Source organism: Calonectris borealis, chromosome 39 (genome assembly GCF_964195595.1).
Source record: "Calonectris borealis chromosome 39, bCalBor7.hap1.2, whole genome shotgun sequence".
In the NCBI taxonomy this organism is placed as follows: Eukaryota; Metazoa; Chordata; class Aves; order Procellariiformes; family Procellariidae; genus Calonectris; species Calonectris borealis.
In genome coordinates this window covers 292331-311963 of record NC_134350.1, presented here as the reverse complement: position 1 = coordinate 311963, position 19633 = coordinate 292331, and the positions used below count along the sequence as shown (strand labels likewise).

General features: G+C 70.5%; 3 protein-coding genes across 9 annotated transcripts; 2 read left to right on the top strand and 1 right to left on the bottom strand.

The window, feature by feature from the left end:
• Positions 1-490: 490 nt before the first annotated feature.
• Positions 491-3662, top strand: PRF1 (perforin 1). The gene is made up of 2 exons (XM_075135348.1): positions 491-1038; positions 1922-3662. Exons 1-2 carry the CDS (start codon positions 494-496, stop codon positions 3498-3500), a joined length of 2124 nt encoding a protein of 707 aa, XP_074991449.1. The 5' UTR covers positions 491-493; the 3' UTR covers positions 3501-3662.
• A 3032-nt stretch (positions 3663-6694) lies between these two features.
• Positions 6695-8883, top strand: LOC142074635 (uncharacterized). The gene is made up of 2 exons (XM_075135381.1): positions 6695-6967; positions 7597-8883. The coding sequence occupies exon 2, from the start codon at positions 7615-7617 to the stop codon at positions 8710-8712; it is 1098 nt and encodes a 365-aa protein (XP_074991482.1). The 5' UTR covers positions 6695-6967; positions 7597-7614; the 3' UTR covers positions 8713-8883.
• Positions 8884-12187: 3304 nt separating this feature from the next.
• Positions 12188-18771, bottom strand: HSD3B7 (hydroxy-delta-5-steroid dehydrogenase, 3 beta- and steroid delta-isomerase 7). Of its 7 annotated transcripts, none has more exons than XM_075135364.1 (8): positions 18625-18771; positions 17445-17595; positions 16337-16495; positions 15111-15219; positions 14785-14884; positions 13945-14168; positions 13182-13581; positions 12188-12438 (listed from the first exon to the last, which is right to left on the bottom strand). In XM_075135364.1, the coding sequence occupies exons 1-8, from the start codon at positions 18667-18669 to the stop codon at positions 12211-12213; spliced, it is 1416 nt and encodes a 471-aa protein (XP_074991465.1). In that variant the 5' UTR covers positions 18670-18771; the 3' UTR covers positions 12188-12210. The 7 variants fall into 7 exon arrangements, with proteins under 7 accessions (XP_074991465.1, XP_074991467.1, XP_074991466.1 ...); XM_075135366.1 differs by having other exon boundaries at positions 13945-14120; XM_075135365.1 differs by having other exon boundaries at positions 17445-17586.
• Between the last annotated feature and the right edge of the window lie 862 nt (positions 18772-19633).

Sequence of the window (19633 nt, the reverse complement as noted above, 5' to 3'; positions counted from 1 at the left end):
CCCATCCCTGTGTCCCCATCCCCACGTCCCCACCACCATCCCCACGTCCTCACCACCATCCCCACGTCCCCACCACCATCCCCGTGTCCCCATCCCTGCGTCCCCACCACCATCCCCATGTCCCCATCCCCGCGTCCCCATCACCATCACTGTGTCCCCATCCCCGCGTCCCCATCACCATCACTGTGTCCCCATCCCCACGTCCCCACCACCATCCCCACATCCCCATCCCCACGTCCCCACCACCATCCCCGTGTCCCCATCCCCACGTCCCCACCACCATTCCCATGTCCTCACCACCATCCCCACGTCCCCATCCCCACGTCCCCACCACCATTCCCATGTCCTCACCACCATCCCCACGTCCCCACCACCATCCCCGCGTCCTCACCACCATCCTCACGTCCCCACCACCATCCCCACGTCCTCGTCCCCATCCCCACGTCCCCCTGTCCCCGCGCCCCCCACCCACCTCCCCCTCTCCCCCCAGGCCATGGCCACCCCCCGGCGTCCCCTCTCCTGCCTCTGGCTCCTGTCCCTCGTCTCCCTCCACTGCTGGTCCCCGGGGACCCCCCAGTGCCACCGCGCCCGAGGGGACGCCTGCGCCGCCGCCCCCCCGGCCCCCGGCACCCAGGCCTTGGGCTGGGGTTTGGACGTCACCACCCTGGACCCCACCAGTGGCCAGGTCCTGGTCATCGGGGAGGTCCCCACCGGCGGCTGCCTGCTCTGCCCGGACCCCCTGGACGGGGGACGACCGCGCCGGCTGCCGGCGGGCGTCGGGGGGTGGCGGGCGGGGCGGCGGTGCCAGCAGGGGACGCGGGTGGCGGCGGGCAGCCAGGCGGTGGGGACGGTGGTGGCCGGGATGAAGGAGGTGGCCCGGGGTTGGCGGGTGGGTCTGGGGGGGGTGGTGGGACCGGGGGTGCGGGGGACCTTGGCCGTGGCCGGGTCCCACTCGCGGGTGGCCGAGTTCGGGCTGCAGCGGCAGCGGGAGGACCGCTACGCCTTCGCCAGCCTGCAGATGCGCTGCGTCCACTACTGGTGGGTCTCCTGCCTCCTCCTCCTCCTCCTCCTCCTCCTCCTCCTCCTCCTCCTCTGTGGCCTCCTCCAGCTCCTCCAGCTTCAGCTCCTCCACCTCCTCCAGCTCCTCCATCCCTGCGGCTCCTCCAGCTTCTCCAGCTGCTCCATCTCCTCCACCTCCTCCACCTCCTCCACCTCCTCCACCTCCTCCATCTCCTCCATCTCCTCCATCTCTTCCATCTTCTCCATCTCCATCTTTCCATCTTCTCCATCTCCTCCACCTCCTCCGTCTTCCCCATCTCTTCCTGCTCCTCCATCTTCTCCAGCTCCTCTGTCCTTCCTCCATCTCCTCCATCATCTTCTCCGTGGCCTCCTCCCTCTCTTCCATCTTCTCCATGGCCTCCTCCATCTCCTCCATCATCTCATCTCCTCCATCTCCTCCTCTGTCTTGGCCCCACGTCCTTCTGTCCTTCCCTCCGTCCCTCAATCCACCCCCGAACCACCCCCCAGACCCCCCCAGACACCCCATAGCCCCCTCCAGCACCCCCATAGCACCCTGTAGACCCCCCAACCACCCCTTGGATGCCCCAGTCCCCCCATAGACCCCTCCAGCACCCCCACAGCACCCCATAGACCCCCCCAATCACCCCATAGACCCCCCCAGACACCCCATAGACCCCTCCAGCACCCCCATACCACCCCATGGACCCCCCAACCACCCCTTGGACCCCCCAGTCACCCCATAGACCCATCCAACCCCCCCACAGCACCCCGTAGACCCCCCCAACCACCCCAGAGACCCCCCCAGAGACCCCGTAAACCCCCCAGAGACCCCCCCGACGCCCCACAGACCCCCCCACTCCGCCATGTCTCACCCCCCCTCACCCTTTCCTCCCCCCCACAGGACCTGGGTCTCCCCCCGCGCCCGCCCGTCCCCCCACTTCCTCCGCGCCGTGCGGGCCCTGCCCCCCCGCTTCACCCCCGCCACGGCAGCCGACTACGGGGAGCTGCTGGCCGCCTACGGCACCCATTACGTCCGGGCGGCCCAGCTGGGCGGGCGCCTGCAGGCCGTCACCGCCATCCGCTCCTGCCGGGCCGCCATGACGGGCACCAGCGCCCAGGAAGTGGCCGATTGCTTAGGGGTGGAAGTGACGGCCGGCGGCGGCGCCGGGAGAATGGGTGCCATGGCCGCCGCCTGCCGCCGGGCCCGGGCGAGCAACGAAGCCAACGCCACCTTCAACGAGATCTACAGCGAGCGGCTGGTGGAGGTGGAAGGGGGCGAGCAACATGGCGACCTACTCTACGGCAGGCCTGAGGCCTACACAAAATGGCTGCAAGGCCTCCCCGCCGCCCCGGGGCTGGTGGCGGCCGACGTCCGGCCCCTCCACACCCTCCTGCCCCGGCGTGAGCCCCGGCGGGCGGCGCTACGGGCGGCCGTCGGCCATTACATCGCCTGGCGGGCCTTGCGGGTCAACTGCAGCCGGGCCTGCGCCGGCGGCCATCTTGTCGGGCCCTGTCAATGCGGCTGCCCCACCGACGCCGTCGTCACCGCCGACTGCTGCTCGCGGCAGCGGGGGTTGGCGCGGTTGACGGTGTTGGTGGGGGGCGGGCAGGGCTGGCGGGGGGACTACATGTCGATGACCGACGCCTACGTCCGGGTGATTTTTGGGGGGCAACGGGTGCAGACAGCCACGGTGTGGAACAACAACCGGCCGCACTGGGGGGCCCGGTTGGATTTGGGGACGGTGGAGTTGCCCCCCGGCGCCCGGTTGAGGGTGGAGGTGTGGGACGAGGACAACAAGTGGGACGACGACCTCTTGGGGGTCTGCGAGGAACCGGTGGAAGCTGGGGGGAACCGGGAGGTCGTCTGCTTCCCCGGGGGCGGGCGCCTGGAGTTCAGCTACCGGGCGACCTGCGGACCCTCCCTGGGGGGACCCCTTTGCCACGACTACGTGCCGCAGCCCCCCGAGGGCGACGGGTGGCTCTACCGATTCTCTCGGTGGCCCCCCGGGCCTGGAGATGGACCCGTGGACTGGCCCAGCCAAGACGAGGAGGAGGAGGAGGAAGATGGCCCCGAGAACCCCGACCTTGAAGCCTTCTGGGGGTCCCTGGAGGCCCCCGGGGCCAACGGTTCCTTTGCTGAACCCCAAGAGATGGAGATGGGTTGGGGGGAGGACCCTGCAGACCACCTGGAGCCATTGGATGAGCCCACGGATGCTTTTGGTGACCTCCCAGAGCCTTTGTTTGGCTTTGGGGAGGGTCCTTCGGAGGTGGATCCATCATCCGGCTTCAAGGAGGCTCCTCCAGACCTCCAGGATCCATCATCCGGCTTCAAGGAGGCTCCTCCAGACCTCCAGGATCCATCATCCGGCTTCAAGGAGGCTCCTCCAGACCTCCAGGATCCATCATCCGGCTTCAAGGAGGCTCCTCCAGACCTTCTGGATCCATCATCCGGCTCTGGGGAGGGTCCTCCAGACCCATAGGGTCTATCCCCCACCTTCAAGGAGGGTCCTCCAGACACCCCAAGTCCCGCATCCATCCCCAAATCCCCCCGGACCCCCAACTCTGGCATTGCAAGGCCTGATGGGAGCCCCCGCTCGGGGCGGGGGGGGGGGCCCTGATGGGATTAAACGCTTCTTGCTGCAGCCCCCGACGCTGTGAGGTCTCTCTAGGGGGACTGGGAGCTACTGGGGGGGTACTGGGAGGCACTGGGAGGGTTGGGGAGAGCAATGGGAGGGTTCTTCAGGGCCACAGACCTCAGATAGACCCCCCCAGCACCCCAAAGATGCCCCAGACACCCCATAGACCTCCCAGGAACCCCATAGACCCCCCAGGAACCCCATAGACTCCCCAGAAACCCCACAGCACCCTGCAGACCCCCCCCAGGAACCCCACAGATGCATCCAACACCCCCATAGCACCCCATAGACCCCCCAAGAACCCTATAGATGCCCCAGAAACCCCATAGACCCCCCAGACCCCCCATAGACCCACCCAACACCCCCATAGCACCCCATAGAACCCCCCAGACACCCCATAGACCCCCCAGACCCCCCATAGACCCACCCAACACCCCCATAGCACCCCATAGACCCCCCAAGAACCCTATAGACCCCCCTAGACCCCCCATAGACCTCCCAGGCCCCCCGTAGACCCACCTAACACCCCCATAGCACCCCATAAAGCCCCCTAGACACCCCATAGACCCCCCCCAGACTCCCCATAGATCCAACACCTCCATGGCACCCCATAGACCCCCCCATAGCACCCCCCATAGACCCACCTGACCCCCCCATAGCACCCCCCAGCCCCCCACCGAAACCCCGGGGGTCCCGGTTGTGGGTTTCGGCACGCGCCGCGCCGAAGGGCCCCCAGGATCCGGGGAGGGGGAACCCCGGCGGCCGGGCCCCACGTAGCGGGGGGGGGGTGGGGGGGGGTGGGGGGGGCAGGTTCTGCCCGGGTGACGCGGAGGGCGGAAGAGATCTGTCATGGGGCACCGGCGTTGTGCCCCATAGCGACCCACGGCCCCCCACGGACACAGGTGAGCCCTGACCCCCCCCCGCCCCCCTGCAGCCCTCTGGGCCCCACAGCAGCCCCCCAGGGACCCCATAGGGCCCCCCCAGCCCCACAGCAGCCCCATAGGTGCCCCAGAGAGCCCCCCAGCCCCATAGCAGCCCCATAGGGACCCATAGGGTCCCCCCAGCCCCACAGCAGCCCCCCAGGGACCCCATAGGGCCCCCCCAGCCCCATAGCAGCCCCATAGGGACCCATAGGGCCCCCCCAGCCCCACAGCAGCCCCATAGGTGCCCCAGAGAGCCCCCCCAGCCCCATAGCAGCCCCATAGGGACCCATAGGGTCCCCCCAGCCCCACAGCAGCCCCTCAGGGACCCCGTTGGGTCCCCCCAACCCCATAGCAGCCCCATAGGGACCCATAGGGCCCCCCCAGCCCCACAGCAGCCCCATAGGGGCCCCAGAGAGCCCCCCCAGCCCCATTGCAGCTCCTTTGGGGTCTCACAGGGCTCTCCCAGCCCCATAGAGCCCCATAGCAGCCCCTCAGGGCCCCCCTAGATCTCCCCCAGCCCCCTAGGACCCCCCCAGCCCCCCCCCAAGCCCTGGCCATGTCCCCGCTGTGGGCACTGGCGTTGCTGTGGGTCGCGGGGGCCGTGGGGCACCCCACGGCGCAGCCCCGGGACTGGGCCCCCCCCTGCGGGCGCTGCCTGTGGGTCATGGTGGGGCTGGGGGCGCTGGGGGGGGCCATGGTGGTGGCGGGGGGGCTGCTGTGCCAGCGCCTGCTGCGGGGGAGCCCCCCCCCTCCCCCCGAGCTGTGGGGTGCCCCTCCCCCGCCATGGGGTGACGAGGAGCCCCCCCCGCCCTCCCCGGCCTGGGGACCCCTCCCGGGAGCCCCCCAGCCCTACATCTCCCTGCGGGACATCAGGGACTTCTTCCAGCGCCGAGGGGGGTAGGGGCACCCCCAAACCAGCTCCATGGGGCACCCCCAAACCACCCCCTCCAACTCCGTGGGGTGCCCCGAAACCGCCAATTGGGAGCCATGGGGGGCCCCGAAACTGCCAATGGGGACCGTGCCCTGAACCCACGAATCAGGAGCCACGGAGCACCCCGAAACTGTGACTTCAGAGCGTGGGGTACCCCAAAAATCACCAATCAGGAGCTGGGGGGCTCCTGAAACCCCTAACGAGGAGCTGTGGGACGCCCCGAAACCACCGATGAGGAACCATGGGGGGTCACCTGAAACGGCCAATCAGGGCCTCTGGGGTGCCCCGAAGTGACCAATCAGGACTGAGTCCCAAAACCACCAATCAGGAGCCCTGGGACCCCCTGAAACCACCAGTCAGGACCATGGCCTGAACCAGGACCTGTGGGGCGCCCCGAAACCGCCAGCATCTCCCAGGATCTATGGGGCGCCCCGAAACCGCCAGCATCTCCCAGGATCTATGGGGCGCCCCGAAACCGCCAGCATCTCCCAGGATCTATGGGGTGCCCCGAATTTGACATTGTGTCCCCGGATCTATGGGGCCCCCTCAAAACTGGTGGTGTCTCCCTGGATCTACGGGGAACCCCAAAACCACCAGCATCTCCCCAGATCTACGGGGCGCCTCGAAACTGCCAGCGTCTCCCAGGACTCATGGGGATCCCCGAAACTGCCATCGTCTCCCAGGACCTATGGGGAGCCCCGAAACTGCCATCGTCTCCCAGGACTCATGGGGATCCCCGAAACTGCCATCGTCTCCCAGGACTCATGGGGAGCCCCGAAACTGCCATCGTCTCCCAGGATCTATGGGGAGCCCCGAAACTGCCATCGTCTCCCAGGATCTATGGGGCGCCCCGAAACCGCCAGCATCTCCCAGGATCTATGGGGTGCCCCGAATTTGACGTTGTGTCCCCGGATCTATGGGGCCCCCTCAAAACTGGTGGTGTCTCCCTGGATCTACGGGGAACCCCAAAACCACCAGCATCTCCCCAGATCTACGGGGCGCCTCGAAACTGCCAGCGTCTCCCAGGACTCATGGGGATCCCCGAAACTGCCATCGTCTCCCAGGACCTATGGGGAGCCCCGAAACTGCCATCGTCTCCCAGGACTCATGGGGAGCCCCGAAACTGCCATCGCCTCCCAGGACCTATGGGGAGCCCCGAAACTGCCATCGTCTCCCAGGACTCATGGGGAGCCCCAAAACTGCCATCGTCTCCCAGGACCTATGGGGAGCCCCAAAACTGCCATCGTCTCCCAGGATCTATGGGGAGCCCCGAAACTGCCATCGTCTCCCAGGACTTATGGGGAGCCCCAAAACTGCTGCTAGCCCCCTAAGTGTGGGGCCCCCCCCCCCCCGGAGCCGAGGAGGCCCCGCCCTGGGCGGCGCTTCCTGCCCGCGCTCCCCACTTCCTCCCGCGCTGCGCTTGTGCCATCCCCCCGCCAACGGCCGCGGCCCCACAGGTACCGGGGTGGGGGGTCCCGGGGGATTTGGGGGGCACGGGGGGGCCTGTGGGGCACCCAAGGGTGCTATGGGGAGTCGGGGGTCATGGAGCACTCAAGGGTGTCACGGAGGACCCAAGGGTGCCATGGGGAGTTGGGGGTCCCATGGGGGTTATGGGGCTCCCAAGGGTGCTGTGGGAACTTGGGGGACCCAAGGGTGCCACGGAGGACCCAAGGGTGCTGTGGGGAGTTGGGGGTCCCATGGGGGTTATGGGGCTCCCAAGGGTGCTGTGAGAACTTGGGGGTCCCAAGGGGGTTGTGGGGCACCCAGGGACTTGGGGGGTCCCAAGGGTGCTGCGGGGACTTGGGGGACCCAAGGGTGCCACGGAGGACGCAAGGGTGCTGTGGGGAGTTGGGGGTCCCAAGGGGGTTGTGGGGCACCCAAGGGTGCTGTGGGGACGTGGGGGGTCCCAAGAGGGACATGGGGGTCCCCAGGGGGTTGTGGAGCACCCAAGGGTGTTGTAGGGACATGGGGGTCCCAAGAAGGTCATGGGGGTCCCAGGGGTGCTGTTGGCACCCAAGGGTGCTGACTGGGTCCCATGGGTGCCGTGGGGACCCCAGCGGGGTGACACCCTCCTGTGGTCCCACAGGTCCCACCCCCTGGGGCCATGGGGGGCCACCCCCCAGCTCGTCTGGCCATCGCCCTCTGTGTCCTCCTGGCCACCTGCGCCGCCCCCACAGACCCCACCACCGGGGCCACCCTGAGGGCCACCACAGGCTCTGACCCAGCCGCCGTGGCCACCACCTCCCCGTTGGCCACCATGGGCCACCAGGCAGCCCCAACGGCCGCCACTGGCTCCAAAACATTTCCATCGGCCACCACGGGCCACCAACCAGCTCCGGTGGTCACCACCAGCCCCGAAACGACTGTGGTGGCCACCAGTGCCCCCTCACTGGCCCTGATGGCCTCCGCCAGCCCCAAGAGGTCCCTGGAGGCCACCACTGGCCAGCAACAAGTCCCAGTGGCCACCACAGGTCACCAACCGGTCTTGAAGACCACCAATGGCCAGCAATCGGCCCCGAAGGCCACCATCAGCCTCCAGTCAACTTTGGAGACCACCGTTGGCCACCACTCGACCTTGGAGGCCACCGTGACCCATCGACCAACCTCAAGCACCTCTATCGGCCACCCACTGACCCCAGAGACCACCATGGGCCACCGACCAGCCTTGAAGACCTCCACGGACCACCAACCAGCCTGGAAGACCACCACGGGCCACCACCCGACCTTGAAGACCACCACTGGCCACCACCCAACCTTGGAAGCCATCACCAGCCACCGACCAGCCTCAAAGGCCACCACGGCCCCCTACCCGGTGTCCCACCAGACGGCAGGCCCACCGGTCCCCCAAGAGAGCTCATGGCGGTGGCTGGTGGCAGCGGTGGCCGTGGTGGCCGCGTTGGTGGCCCTGGGGCTGGTGGTGGCGGTGTGGCTCCGCTGCTGGCGGCACCGCTCGGGCTCCACGTCCTTCGGGCCGTGGGCCGGTCCGGCTCAGCTCCCCGAGGACGATGGCTGTGGCGGCGGGGGGCTGGCAACCCAACCCTTGGTGGCCACCGTGGCCACCGGGCAAGGGGGAGCCACGCTCAGCACCTTCCAAGTCACCTCTGACTCGGTGGCCATGGAGGAGCTGCCGGAGCCCCGGGGAGACCCCCCCGCTAACGGGGACCCCGGCGTCCAGGGCACGTCCCCCCCCTCCCCGAAATAACCACCGCGGCTTCCTGTTGACGGTGGGGCCGGAAGAGGACCCGCCCCCCCCCGAAGGGTGGGGCTCTTCGCATCGTTTCCGTTGGCAACCTGTGATATTTCATATTTTTGACTTTTTTTTTTTTTTTTTGGTAAGCTATTTAATAAAAAACGTCATCGGGCCGAAACCCGAGGGACCCAGGCGTCCGCGTGTCCCCCCCCGCCCCCATCCTCCACCCCCCCCTCCCGGGGTGACTCACAGTGCTGCAGGGTTCACCCCCCCCACCCCCCCACCCCGACTAATTAGCTGGGCAGCCTAATGAGGGCCTGCACTGCAGGTTCCCGCCCCCAGCTGGGAAGGGACCCAGGCATCCAAACCCTGCCCCGCGGCCGCCGAGGTTGATGACATCATTTCTCCAGCGCCAGAGTTTATTGGGTGCTCGCGGTGGGGGGGGAATTGGCCCCAAAATGGGCTAAAAACCTGGTTCGCCCCCCTTAAAGGGGCCCAGGTGAGGGAATCCAAGATGGCCGCCTTCATAGCGTTGCCTTTTCCAAGATGGCTGCCCAGTCCACGATGCGCCGCTCGATCCAAGATGGCCACCGGCTGGCCACGGCAGTCTCCTGCTGCTGACCAATCCAAGAGAGCCGCCCAAGCGCTCCCAGTGCGGGGGGGAATCAACCCAACATGGCCGCCAGCCACACAAGATGGCCACCAGCGGTCAACCGGCTCATGGCTACCGCCACCCATCCTGGGCCCAAGCCAAGATGGCTGCCCAGCATGGGCACGGAGCCAAGATGGCCGCCCAGCATGGGTGCCGGCTGCCAAGCCAAGATGGCCGCCAGCGAGACGCTCGCCTGGCCACCGCTGGTTTCATTGCCCGGCCCGATTTGGCCACTGACGCTCCCTGACAGGCCGGGCCAGTATGGCCGCCGGCCCTGCCAGCCTGCAGTCAAGCAGCCCAAGATGGCCGCCGAGGAGCCAAGCGGGTGTGACCGCCCCAGTAAGACCGCCCCAGGGCTCCAGTGATGCAACTGGTATGGGGACCCCACCCAGTATGGCCACTGGTCCTCCCGGAGGCAGCCCAGTATGGCCCTGCCCATCCCAAGATGGCTGCCATCAGCCCCGCCCGCCCCAAGATGGCCGCCCTCAGCCCACTCCACCCCAACGTGGATGCCCCCAGCCACTCCAAACCAAGATGGCTGCCCTCGGCCCACCCCACACTCCAACCGCAGCCAATCCGCTGCCCTCAACCCTGCCCACCCCAAGATGGCCGCCCTCGGCCCAACCAATCCGCTGCCCTCAACCCTGCCCACCCCAAGATGGCCACCCTCAACCCTGCCCGCCCCAAGATGGCCGCCCTCGGCCCAACCAATCCGCTGCCCTCAACCCTGCCCGCCCCAAGATGGCCGCCCTCGGCCCAACCAATCCGCTGCCCTCAACCCTGCCCGCCCCAAGATGGCCGCCCTCGGCCCGCCTCAACATGGCCGCCCTCCACCCACTCCTCCCCAAGATGGTCGCCCTCACCCCGCCCACCCCAAGATGGCCGCCCTAGGCAGGCCCCTCCCCTTCCCGGCCCCGCCCCCGCAGGGCACGAGCGGCGGCCATGACGGCGGCGGCCATGACGGCGACGAGGGAGGCGGCGGCGGAGGCGGCGATGCCGAGCAGGGCGGCCATCTTGTCTGCGCGGGCGGGCAGGGCGCAGGCGAGGGGCGGGCAGGGGGCGGCGGGCAGGCGGCAGCCAATGGGGACGGCCGTCACGGCGGGCAGCTGCCGCCAGAGCACCGCCCACAGGAAGCCCCCCTCCCCCGCCGCCAGCATGGCCGCCGCCCCCGCCCCCAGCCACACCCGCCAGCGGCCACGCCCATCATGGCGGCCGGGCGGGGGCAGGGCGGGGAGGGCGGGCAGGGAGGGGGCGGGGGAGGGAGGGGAGGGGCCGGCGGCCATGTTGGCGCCGGGGGTGGGGCGGCGCCGGGCGGCCATGTTGGATCCGGCAGCCGGGCCGCGCCCGGCGGCCATGTTGGGCGCGGCAGGCGGGTGGGGACGGGCAGCGGGGCGGGGCTCGTCGCTCCACGGGGCCGCGGCGCTGACGTCGGTCAGGCAGCAGCCGGCGGCCATCTTGGATTGGGCAGGTGGGTGGAGCCAGGCGGCCATGTTGGATTCCCCAGGCAGGCTGCGCCCGGCGGCCATCTTGGATTCGCCACTCCACGAGGCCGCGCTGCTCTCATTGGCCGGGTGGCGCCAGGCGGCCATCTTGGATTTACCAATCAGGTGGCGCCCGGTGGCCATATTGGATTCATGGCTGGGGCGGGGCCGGGCGGCTGCATCCAATTCGTCCATCCACATGAGGGCACTGCTTTCGTCACCAGGGTGGGGCCAGGCGGCCATCTTGGTTTTGCCACTGACTCGGCGCCCAGCAGCCATCTTGTGGCCATGCCTGGCGGCCATCTTGTCCTCACCGCCGCTCCCTTCGCCCCCACCTTCTCTGTCGTGCCCGGCGGCCATGTCGGCACATCTGGCGGCCATGTTTGTGTGCCCGGCAGCCATATTGTCATGCTCGGCAGCCATGTTTGTGTGCCCGGCAGCCATGTTGTCGTGCCCGGCAGCCATGTTGCTGCCCTCGGCGGCCATGTTGTGGTCGTCGCCGCCCTCGGCCCCCCGTCGGGCGTGGCCGGGGGGGTGCAGGAGGCGGAGGAGGGTGATGGGGAGGAGGGCGAGGAGGAAGGAGAGGCTCCAGAGGGCGGCCATGGGGGCGGGGAAGTGCCGGTTGTAGCAGAGGGCGGCGCAGAGACGACGCAGCCCCGGGGGGGGCGGAGGCGGGGGGGGCCCGGGCGGGGCCCAGGTGCAGAGGAGGTCGTGGGGGGGTCCCCGCCAGGCCCCCCGGGCGAAGGCCAGGGCCAGTAGCCGCAGGGCCAGCAGGAAGTACCAACGCCCAGCCCCGGGGGGGGCCAGAGCCCCCCACACCACGTGCAGCAGCGCCTGCGCCGCCCCCGACGCCATCTGGGGGGGGGGACGATGGCGGGGTGACCACGGGACCCTGGCGCCCGGGGTGACACCCCCCCCCCCCAAAAAAAAAAAGAGGGACCCTCGGGGATGCTGCACCCCCCCCCCCCGTGGGACTGAGGGGTTCGGGGACCCCCCCAAAGGGACCCAGGGGATCGGGGACCCCCCCCCCCAGGGGCCCCCGGTTTTTAGGGACCCCCCCCGGGACCCGGGTGTTCGGGGCGCTCCCCCCCCCCCAGATGAGGGGACCCAGGGGTGCGGGGGTGCTGCACCCCAAAACCGCCCCCTTGACACCCCCCCCCACCCCACAAGGGACCCCCCACCCCCGCACCCCTCGTACCTCCCGTCCGTCTCGTCCTCCCTCCTCCTCCTCGGGGAACGGGCGGGGCCCAACCCCAGGCGCGGGGTGGGGCACCCCAAGCTCCGCCCTCAGGGGGGAGGCGGAGCCAACCACCTGGTCACGCCCCCCCGCTTGCCACACCCCAAGGGGGGGAGGAGAGAGGGAGGCGGGGAGAGGCGTCAAGGCACTTTGATTGGCCATGGAGATAATGAAATGCAAATGAACATGATAATGAGGGGGCGGGGAGACAAAGCCAGAAGAGGGGTAAAACCCGGAGCCGGATTGGGGGGGTAAAACCCGGAGGCGGATCCTGCGTGGGGTCCCAGTTGTAGCCAATCGGAGGCCGGAGGCGGAGCCGGAGGCGGGGCCAGCTGGAGGCAGCGCCTGGGCTGGATCAGGGCTTGGATCTGGGGAGGGGGGGGAGGAAAACCCGGCCTGGATCAGGGCGTGGGATCTGGGCCAGAGCCAAGACCCGGCCTGGATCCCACTCGGGATCAGGGTGGGAGCCAGAACCTGGCCTGGATCCCACTGGGGATCGGGGTGGGAGCCAGAACCTGGCCTGGATCCCACTCGGGATCAGGGTGGGAGCCAGAACCTGGCCTGGATCCCACTGGGGATCGGGGTGGGAGCCAGAACCTGGCCTGGATCCCACTGGGGATCGGGGTGGGAGCCAGAACCTGGCCTGGATCCCACTGGGGATCGGGGTGGCAGCCAGAACCTGGCCTGGATCCCACTGGGGATCAAGGTCATAGTCAAGATCTGGCCTGGATCCCATCCTGGATTGGGGTCTGAGCTAAGACCCAGCCTGGATCCCACTCGGGATCAAGGTCATCATCAAAACCCGGCCTGGATCTTACTTGGGATTGGGGTCCGAGACAAAACCCGCCCTCGATCCCACTCGGGATCAGGGTGGGAGCCAAAACCTGGCCTGGATCCCATCCTGGATTGGGGTTGGAGCCAAGACCTCGCCTGGATTACTCTTGGGATCGGGGTGGGAGCCAAAAGCTGGCCTGGATCCCACTCGGGATCAAGGTCATAGTCAAGACCTGGCCTGGATCTCGCTGGGGATGGGGGTGGGAGCCAAAACCCGCCCTGGACCGCCCTCGGGACTGGGATGGGAGCCGGGGCGGGGGGGTGGGGCGCGACTCACGGCGCGTCGAGCTGCCGGATCCAGCTGACGGTGCGTCGGCGAGCCTGTTCCCAGGAGAAGAGGGGCCGGTAGCCGAAACGGCGCTGAGCCTTGTCGGTGCGGACGCTGAAGGGGGTGGAGGCGACGGCCAGGGTGTAGGGGTTGAGGAGGGGGGCGTAGGGGCGCAGGGGCCGCAGCAGCACCCGCAGCCCGGCGTTGAGGCGTGCCAGGAGGGCCAGGAGGGCGGCGGGGGGCCGGGGTCCCCCCAAACGCAGCCCGGCCGGCCCCAGCAGCAACATGTTGAACTCCTCGTAGGCGGCGTAGGGGGAGGCGTCGTAGCAGAAGAAAACTTCGCCGGCCACCGTCGCCGGGCGCTGACGAGCCGCCCGCGCCGCCAGCACGTGCATCCAGGCCACGTTGCCTGCGGGGAGGGAAGGGGGGATGTGGGGAGGGGCGCGGGGGGTGGGGCGGGGAGTCCCGGGGTGGGGGAGAGGAGGGGGATTGGGTGGGGGGTGGGGGGGTGGAATATGGGGCTGGGGGGGGGCGGAATATGGGGCGGGGGGGGTGGAATATGGGGCTGGGGGGGGTGTGGGGCCGGGTGTGGGTCCAGCAGCCATGGGGCAGGGTGTGGGGCAGGAGAAGGAGCCGGCGGGGGGCAGGGAGAGGGGGGGCTGGGCAGGTATGGGGCAGAGCAGAGGACGTGGGGCAGGACGTGGGGCAGGGCTGTAGGGGAGAGGGGTGTTTATGGGATGGAGGGGCCACGGCGAGCGGGGGGGGCCCTCACCGGCGTAGACGCGGCCGTGCTCGGCGTGGGGCGGGAGAGTTCGGGGCAGCCACCCCCCGGCCGCCCTCCCCCGCCGGTAGAACTGGGCCATCAGGGGGTGTCGCTCCCCATAGATCCCCGTGGGGCGCAGGGCCACCGTCACCAGCCGGCCCCCCCCGGCCACCTGCCGGGCACGCCTGGGGTCCCCCGGGGTGCCTGGGGTCCCCCGGGTGCCCCCCGAACGCCTACGTCCCCCCCACGGATGCCTGGGTTCCCCCCCCACTACCTGTACCCCCACTTTTGGGGACAACTGGGTCCCCCCACCACCCCCCAGGTGCCTTCGGGGGGGGTCTTGGGGGTCCTGGATGCCTGGGACCCCCCACCCTGGGGGTCTCCCCAAACCCCTGGGGCCCCCTAAACCTCTGGGTTCCCCTCAAACCCCTGGGACTCCCCAAGCTGTTGGGACCCCCCCAACACCCGGGACCCCCCCCCAAACCCTCGGGACTCCTCCCAAACCCCTGGGACACCCCAAGCCCCTGGGACACCCCCCCCCAAACCCCCTGGGAACGCCCAAATCCCTGGGACCCCCCAAACACCCGGGATCCCCCAAACCCCCGGGTCCCCCCCAAACCCCTGGGACCGCCCAAATCCCTGGGACCCCCCAAACACCCGGGATCCCCCAAACCCCCGGGACCCCCCAAACCCCCGGGACCGCCCAAATCCCTGGGACCCCGCAAACACCCAGGATCCCCCAAACCCCTGGGTCCCCCCAAATCCCTGGGTCCCCCCAAACCCCCGGACCTCCGGGTCCCCCCCAAACCCCCGGGACCCCCCAAACCGCCGGGACCCCCCCCCACTCACGGGGCTGCCGTTGGCCTCCAGGACGAGGCGCTCGGCCTGGGCCTTGCTGAGGGGGTACGGCTCCGTGTGCCGGACGGGGTACGGGGAGTCCTCGTCCCCCCTGGGGTGGGGCAGGGGGCGGGGTCAGCGGGGACACGCCCAGGGTGGGGGGGACCCAGAACCCCCCCCCCCATTTGAGGTGGAGAGGGTGGGGGGGAAGCCTCGGGGTAGGGGGAGGTCGGGGGTCCCGGACGCCGGGGTCCCCCCGTGGGGTGAGGTCGGGGGTCCCGGACGCCGGGGTCCCCCGTGGGGCGGGGCGGGGTCCCCCCGCGGCGGGGGGTCCGTACCGCAGGAAGGGGTCCCCGCGGGTGTTGGGCCCCACCACCTCCATGCTGCTGGTGTAGACGAGGCAGCGCACGCCCTGCGCCCGGCACCCCGCGATCACGTTCTTCGTCCCTGGGGGGGCACGGGGGGGGGTCAGCCCCCCAACTGCCCCCTAACCCGCCCCTGGACCCCCCTGGTGCCCCCGAGACCCCCCCAGCCCCCTACTTGCCCCCAAGTCCCCCCATTTGCCTCCCAGACTCCCCATAGCCCCCCCAGCCCCCCCAACATACCCCATAAACCCCCCAGTTGCCCCCTAAGCCTCCCCATAGCCCCCCAACCCGCCCCATAGACCCCCCATAGCCCCCTAACCAGCCCCATAGACCCCCCATAGCCCCCTAAAACACCCCACGGACCCCCATAGCCCCCCAGTCACCCCTAACCCGCCCCATAGACCCCCAGTCACCCCCTAACCAGCCCCATAGCCCCCCAGTCACCCCTAACCCACCCCATAGCCCCCCAGTCACCCCTAACCCGCCCCATAGCCCCCCAGTCGCCCCCTAACCAGCCCCATAGACCCCCCATAGCCCCCCAACCCGCCCCATAGCCCCCCAGTCACCCCTAACCTGCCCCATAGCCCCCCAGTCGCCCCCTAACCAGCCCCATAGACCCCCCATAGCCCCCCAACCCGCCCCATAGCCCCCCAGTTGCCCCCTAACCCGCCCCCATAGCCCCCCATAGCCCCCCAACCCGCCCCATAGCCCCCCAGTCGCCCCCTAACCCGCCCCATAGCCCCCCAGTCGCCCCCTAACCAGCCCCATAGACCCCCCATAGCCCCCTAACCCGCCCCATAGCCCCCCATAGCCCCCCAACCCGCCCCATAGCCCCCCAGTCGCCCCCTAACCCACCCCCATAGCCCCCCATAGCCCCCCAACCCGCCCCATAGCCCCCCAGTCACCCCCTAACCCACCCCATAGCCCCCCAGTCGCCCCCTAACCAGCCCCATAGACCCCCCATAGCCCCCCAACCCGCCCCATAGCCCCCCAGTCACCCCTAACCAGCCCCATAGCCACCCATACACCCCCAACCCGCCCCATAGCCCCCCAGCCACCCCTAACCCGCCCCATAGCCCCCCCATAGCCCCCCAACCCGCCCCATAGCCCCCCAGTCGCCCCCTAACCCGCCCCATAGACACCCATAGCCCCCCAACCCGCCCCATAGCCCCCAGCCCCCCTCGGCCCCCCGGGCTGACCCTGCACGTTGACGCGGGCGATGGCCTCGGGGCTGGCGCGGCCCCAGACGTCCACGAGGGAGGCGGCGTGCAGCACCGCGTCGGCCCCCGCCAGCACCCGCCCCACGGCCCCCGCGTCCCCCACGTCCCCCTCCACCAGCCGCACCCGCACCCGGCCCCCTGCGCGGGGACGACGGGGCGGGGGTGACCCCGGGGGCCTGGGGGTCCCCCTACCCCAGTGGCACCCCACAGCAACCCCACGGGGACCCCCCAAGCACCCGGATGCCGGGGTCCCCTGGGTATTGGGTGGGGGTCTCCCCGGATGCCTGGGTCCCCCCCTGGACCCCTGGGTGTTCCCTCCCCAGACCCCTGGGTCCCCCGGGTATTGGGTGGGGGTCTCCCCAGCCCCTTGGGTCCCCTCCCAGCCCCCTGGGTCCCCCCCTGGACCCCTGGGTGTCCCCTCCCCGGCCCCCTGGGTCCCCCCCTGGACCCCTGGGTCCCCCAGATATTGGGTGGGGGTCTCCTCAGCCCCTTGGGTCCCCTCCCAGCCCCCTGGGTCCCCCCCTGGACCCCTGGGTGTCCCCTCCCCGGCCCCTGGGTCCCCCCCTGGACCCCTGGGTTCCCCAGATATTGGGTGGGGGTCTCCTCAGCCCCCTGGGTCCCCTCCCAGACCCCTGGGTCCCCCCCTGGACCCCTGGGTGTCCCCTCCCCGGCCCCCTGGGTCCCCCCCTGGACCCCTGGGTCCCCCAGATATTGGGTGGGGGGTCTCCCCAGCCCCCTGGGTCCCCTCCCAGACCCCTGGGTCCCCCAGATATTGGGTGGGGGTCTCCTCATCCCCCTGGGTCCCCTCCCCGACCCCTGGGTCCCCCCCTGGACCCCTGGGTGTCCCCTCCCCGGCCCCCTGGGTCCCCCCCGGACCCCTGGGTCCCCCAGATATTGGGTGGGGGGTCTCCCCAGCCCCCTGGGTCCCCTCCCAGACCCCTGGTTCCAGGGGGGGACCCCTGGGTGTCCCCTCCCCGGCCTCCTGGGTCCCCTCCCAGACCCCTGGGTCCCCCCCTGGACCCCTGGGTGGGGGTGGGGGTCTCCCCGGCCCCCCGGGCCCCCCTGGGTGGGGGTGGGGGTCCCCTACCGTGGCTGGGGGGGACGACGCGGGGGTCGATGCGGAGGTCGAAGACGCGGAGCTCCCGCAGCTCCGGCTCCTGCTCCAGCAGCAGCTGCACCAGGTGGGAGCCCAGGAAGCCGCAGCCGCCCGTCACCACGTACACCAGCCCCTGCGACCCCTACGGCGCCGTCACCCTATGGCGCCCGCACCCTTCGGCGCCGGCAGCCCGCGCCGGGGACCCCCCGGGCACCGGGACCCCACAAGGCCATGGGGTGCGGGGCCAGGAGCCGGGGGACCCCGCTAAGGTCAAGGGCCAGGGGTGCCGCGCTCTCGGGTCCCCTATAGACGCGGGTCCCGGACTCCCGTGTCCCCTATAGATGCGTCCTGCATCCCCGGTACCCTATAGACACGGGTCCCAGACTGCCGTGACCCCTATAGACGCGGGTCCCAGACTCCCGTGTCCCCTATAGACGCAGGTCCCGCATCCCCGGTACCCTATAGACACGGGTCCCAGACTCCCGTGTCCCCTATAGACGCAGGTCCCGCATCCCCGGTACCCTATACACGTGGGTCCCAGACCCCCGTGTGCCCTATAGACGCGGGTACTGGACTCCCCAGTCCCCTATAGATGCGGGTCCCACGTCCCCGGTCCCCTATAGATGCAGGTCCCAGCCACCTGTGTCCCCTATAGACGCGGGTCCCACACCCTGGTCCCCTCTAGACACGGGTCCCGCACCCTGGTCCCCTATAGATGCAAGTCCCGCCCCTGTGTCCCCTATAAACGTGGGTCCCGCACCCTGTGTCCCCTATAGCCGCGGGTCCCGCACCTCGGTCCCCTATAGCCGCGGGTCCCGGACTCCCCAGTCCCCTATAGCCGCGGTCCCGCACCCTGGTCCCCTATAGCCGCGGTCCCCACCCCCGTGTCCCCTATAGCCGCGGTCCCCACCCCCGTGTCCCCTATAGACGCGGTCCCGGCCCCCGTGTCCCCTACAGACGCGGTCCCCACCCCCGTGTCCCCTATAGCCGCGGTCCCCACCCCCGTGTCCCCTATAGACGCGGTCCCGGCCCCCGTGTCCCCTACAGCCGCGGTCCCCACCCCCGTGTCCCCTATAGCCGCGGTCCCCACCCCCGTGTCCCCTATAGCCGCGGGTCCCGGACTCCCCGGTCCCCTACAGACGCGGTCCCGGCCCCCTACAGCCGCGGGTACCTGGGGGCCGGGGCGGGGGTCGCTCTCCCCCGGGGGCGGCTCCATGGTCCCGGCCCCTCCCCCCCCCCGGGGCCCCTTTTCCTCCCGGCGGCCCCGCCCCGCGGGGGGAGGGGCCCCACGCCGGGTCCCGCCGGGTCCCGCCGGGGCCAAGGCCGCGGGGGGGGGGGGGAGGGGGGACCCGGGCGTCCGGGAAGGGGGAGGGGGGGAAACGGTGACGTAAAGGGAGGGGGAGGGGAGCGGATGCTTGCGTCCATGTGACGTAGAGAGGGAGGGGAGAGGCGCGGGGCCCACCCGCTTCCGCTTCCGCTGAGGCCGCCGTTGCTGTGGCAACGCGCGCCGCCGCTGCCACGCCCCTTCCCCCGCCCGCTTCCGGCAGCGGGCCACGCCCCTCAGGCTGAGTTCCGCCCCTCTGCGAGACCCCGGCCCCGCCCCTCGGCGCGCCCGTCACCTTGCTCTCCTCTCATTGGCTCTCCCGGAAGCCCCTCCCCCGCGTAGCCCCTCCCTCCCCAAGACCCGCCCCTTTGGAACCGCCCCCGCCCTTCCCGGCAGCCCGGGACCCCCCCCGGCCCCCCAAAATGCCGGGGCCCCCCCGGCCCGGACCCCCGCCCCCCCCCAGCTGCTGGGGGTCCCCCCCAACACCACGGTGCCCCCCCGCCCCCCTTCCCGGGGCACTGGGGGCCCCCCCAAACACCAGGGTCCCCCCCAAAATCTGGGGTCCCCCCCCAAACGTGGGGTCCCTCCCCCAAACTCTACCCCCCCCCCCCACCACAGGGCCCCCCCTCAAACTCTGGGCCCCCCCCCAACCACAGGGGTTCCCTCCCCAACTCTGGTCCCCCCCCCCAAACTCTGGGCCCCCCCCCCAAACTCTGGGCCCCTCCACAACCACAGGGGTCCCCCCAAACTCTGAGGCCCGCCCCAAATTCTGGGCCCCCCCCCCCCCCCCCCAACCACAGGGCCCCCCCCTCAAACTCTGGGCCCCCCCCCAACCACAGGGGTTCCCTCCCCAATT

Coding starts and splice junctions, on each gene's coding strand:
- HSD3B7 (XM_075135364.1), bottom strand. CDS start 18,669: ATGGAGCCGCCCCCGGGGGAGAGCGACCCCCGCCCCGGCCCCCAG. Junction 13,582..13,944: donor GCACGGCCGCGTCTACGCCG/GTGAGGGCCCCC, acceptor CCCTCCCCGCAG/GCAACGTGGCCTGGATGCAC. Junction 12,439..13,181: donor ATCCGGCAGCTCGACGCGCC/GTGAGTCGCGCC, acceptor CCCCCTCCCCAG/ATCCAAGCCCTGATCCAGCC.
- LOC142074635 (XM_075135381.1), top strand. CDS start 7,615: ATGGGGGGCCACCCCCCAGCTCGTCTGGCCATCGCCCTCTGTGTCCTC.
- PRF1 (XM_075135348.1), top strand. CDS start 494: ATGGCCACCCCCCGGCGTCCCCTCTCCTGCCTCTGGCTCCTGTCCCTC. Junction 1,039..1,921: donor ATGCGCTGCGTCCACTACTG/GTGGGTCTCCTG, acceptor TCCCCCCCACAG/GACCTGGGTCTCCCCCCGCG.